This window comes from Mesitornis unicolor, unplaced genomic scaffold (genome assembly GCF_000695765.1).
Source record: "Mesitornis unicolor isolate BGI_N332 unplaced genomic scaffold, ASM69576v1 scaffold38076, whole genome shotgun sequence".
In the NCBI taxonomy this organism is placed as follows: domain Eukaryota; kingdom Metazoa; phylum Chordata; class Aves; order Mesitornithiformes; family Mesitornithidae; genus Mesitornis; species Mesitornis unicolor.
Window position 1 is genome coordinate 1,443 of NW_010190976.1, and position 1,423 is coordinate 2,865.

Consider the following 1,423-nt stretch of genomic DNA (forward strand, 5'->3'; position numbering starts at 1 on the left):
GTGGCCCCCCCCGGCCACAGACACAGGGCCCACGGCTGCCACCGCCTGCTCCAGCGCCGCCTCATTGCCCTGGGCCACCAGCCAGATGGTGGAGCAGTTGGCCGCCTTGTCCTGGGGGTTGTATCGGCAGCTGGAAGTGTCCTGAGAGGAGAGAAGAGAGCCACACTGGTGCTGGAACCCACTGACACTGCTCTGGTGTGTCCCCAGGGCCACCTGCCGTTCTTTACCGTGGCCATGTAGGGGTAGACGTGCTCCGAGTTCAAGCCGCCGTTGTCGCGCACGTACTGGAAGGCACGGGTCATGTAGCCGCCGGGAAAAAAACTTTCGGGAGCAGTCGATGAGGTTTTGTTCACTCAGCACCGCCAGCTTCCCCGTTCGGTTGAAGACAAGCCCCTCCAAGGCCCCTGTGGCACTGAACGCCCAGCACGACCCGCAGTGCCCCTGGGAGAGATGGGGATAGTGAGAGGGATCACCACATTGTCCCCAAACCCATCAGAGAAGGATGCTGTGACCCACCAGTGCTGCTCTCCAGCTCCTCAGCTGCAAAACTGCAGTGACCAAAACTATGAGAGCTGCTTCTCTGGGTCACCCAGAGTTTTTTCGGCACTTGGGTGGATGCTGCTGCTTGTTGCTGCTGCCCAGACTCCCTGCACCCATCACACAGCCCTGCCCCGTGCCCACCTGGTTCTTCACGGGTGTCACGTAGCCCTTTGCCCGCCAGTCCACCTCCGCTGGGGTCTTCAGAGCCACCGGTGCCTGGAAGAGCTGTGCCGGCTCCTGCCCCTGTGCTATTCAGGAGCTGGTTAAACTCCTCATCTGTCTGCAGGTCAACAAGGGAAAGCTCGTGTGATGCCACCAGCGCTCGGCCTGTTGATCCCCAGGAAGCAGCCTGGCTCCAGGGCTGCAGGTTGGGGGTACTCAATCCCCAGATCGAGCCCTGGGTGCATCAAGAGGTCCCCAGATCAAGCCCTGGGTGCAGGGAGGGGTCCCTGGGTGAGGTACCAGGTCTCCGTAGTGGTTCATGGCCAGGCGGAAGCCGTGCTGCCCCTGCGACTCCTCCCAGTTGTGCTGCTGGATGCGCCACAGGTTCTTCTCCCAAACCTCCCGGCGGGTGGCCTCGGCCTCCTGTCATGGGGCAGAGGGATCAGAAATGTCCCCTAGGGACGTGGGATGGGGTGGGCAGCTCTGGGTAAGACCCTTCCACTGCCCCCCAAGCCAGCACCAGCCAGGGGAGAGCAGGACCTACCTCTGGGTATTCCTTGGCATGGAGGCTCTTCCACCCTTCCCACACCTCCTCCAGGGCTGGGTCTGGCGTTGCGGTGCAGCCCAGCAGGGCCAGCAGCAGCCCCAGCAACGTGGCCATGGCACCAGGCTGGGGGAACCGTGACAGCAGAGTCAGGGTGGTCCCTAGGATGAGCCCCAT

At 62.8% G+C, this 1,423-nt stretch overlaps 1 protein-coding gene across 1 annotated transcript in view; it reads right to left on the reverse strand.

Annotated features, from left to right (window-relative positions):
- Positions 1-1,423, reverse strand: part of LOC104542332 (cathepsin L1-like) — a 1,978-nt gene extending 555 nt beyond the window's left edge. Inside the window, 7 exon segments of the mRNA XM_010186594.1 lie at positions 6-141; positions 228-312; positions 314-441; positions 682-790; positions 792-820; positions 1,003-1,125; positions 1,247-1,423. Coding sequence (XP_010184896.1) covers positions 6-141; positions 228-312; positions 314-441; positions 682-790; positions 792-820; positions 1,003-1,125; positions 1,247-1,423 — 787 coding nt within the window.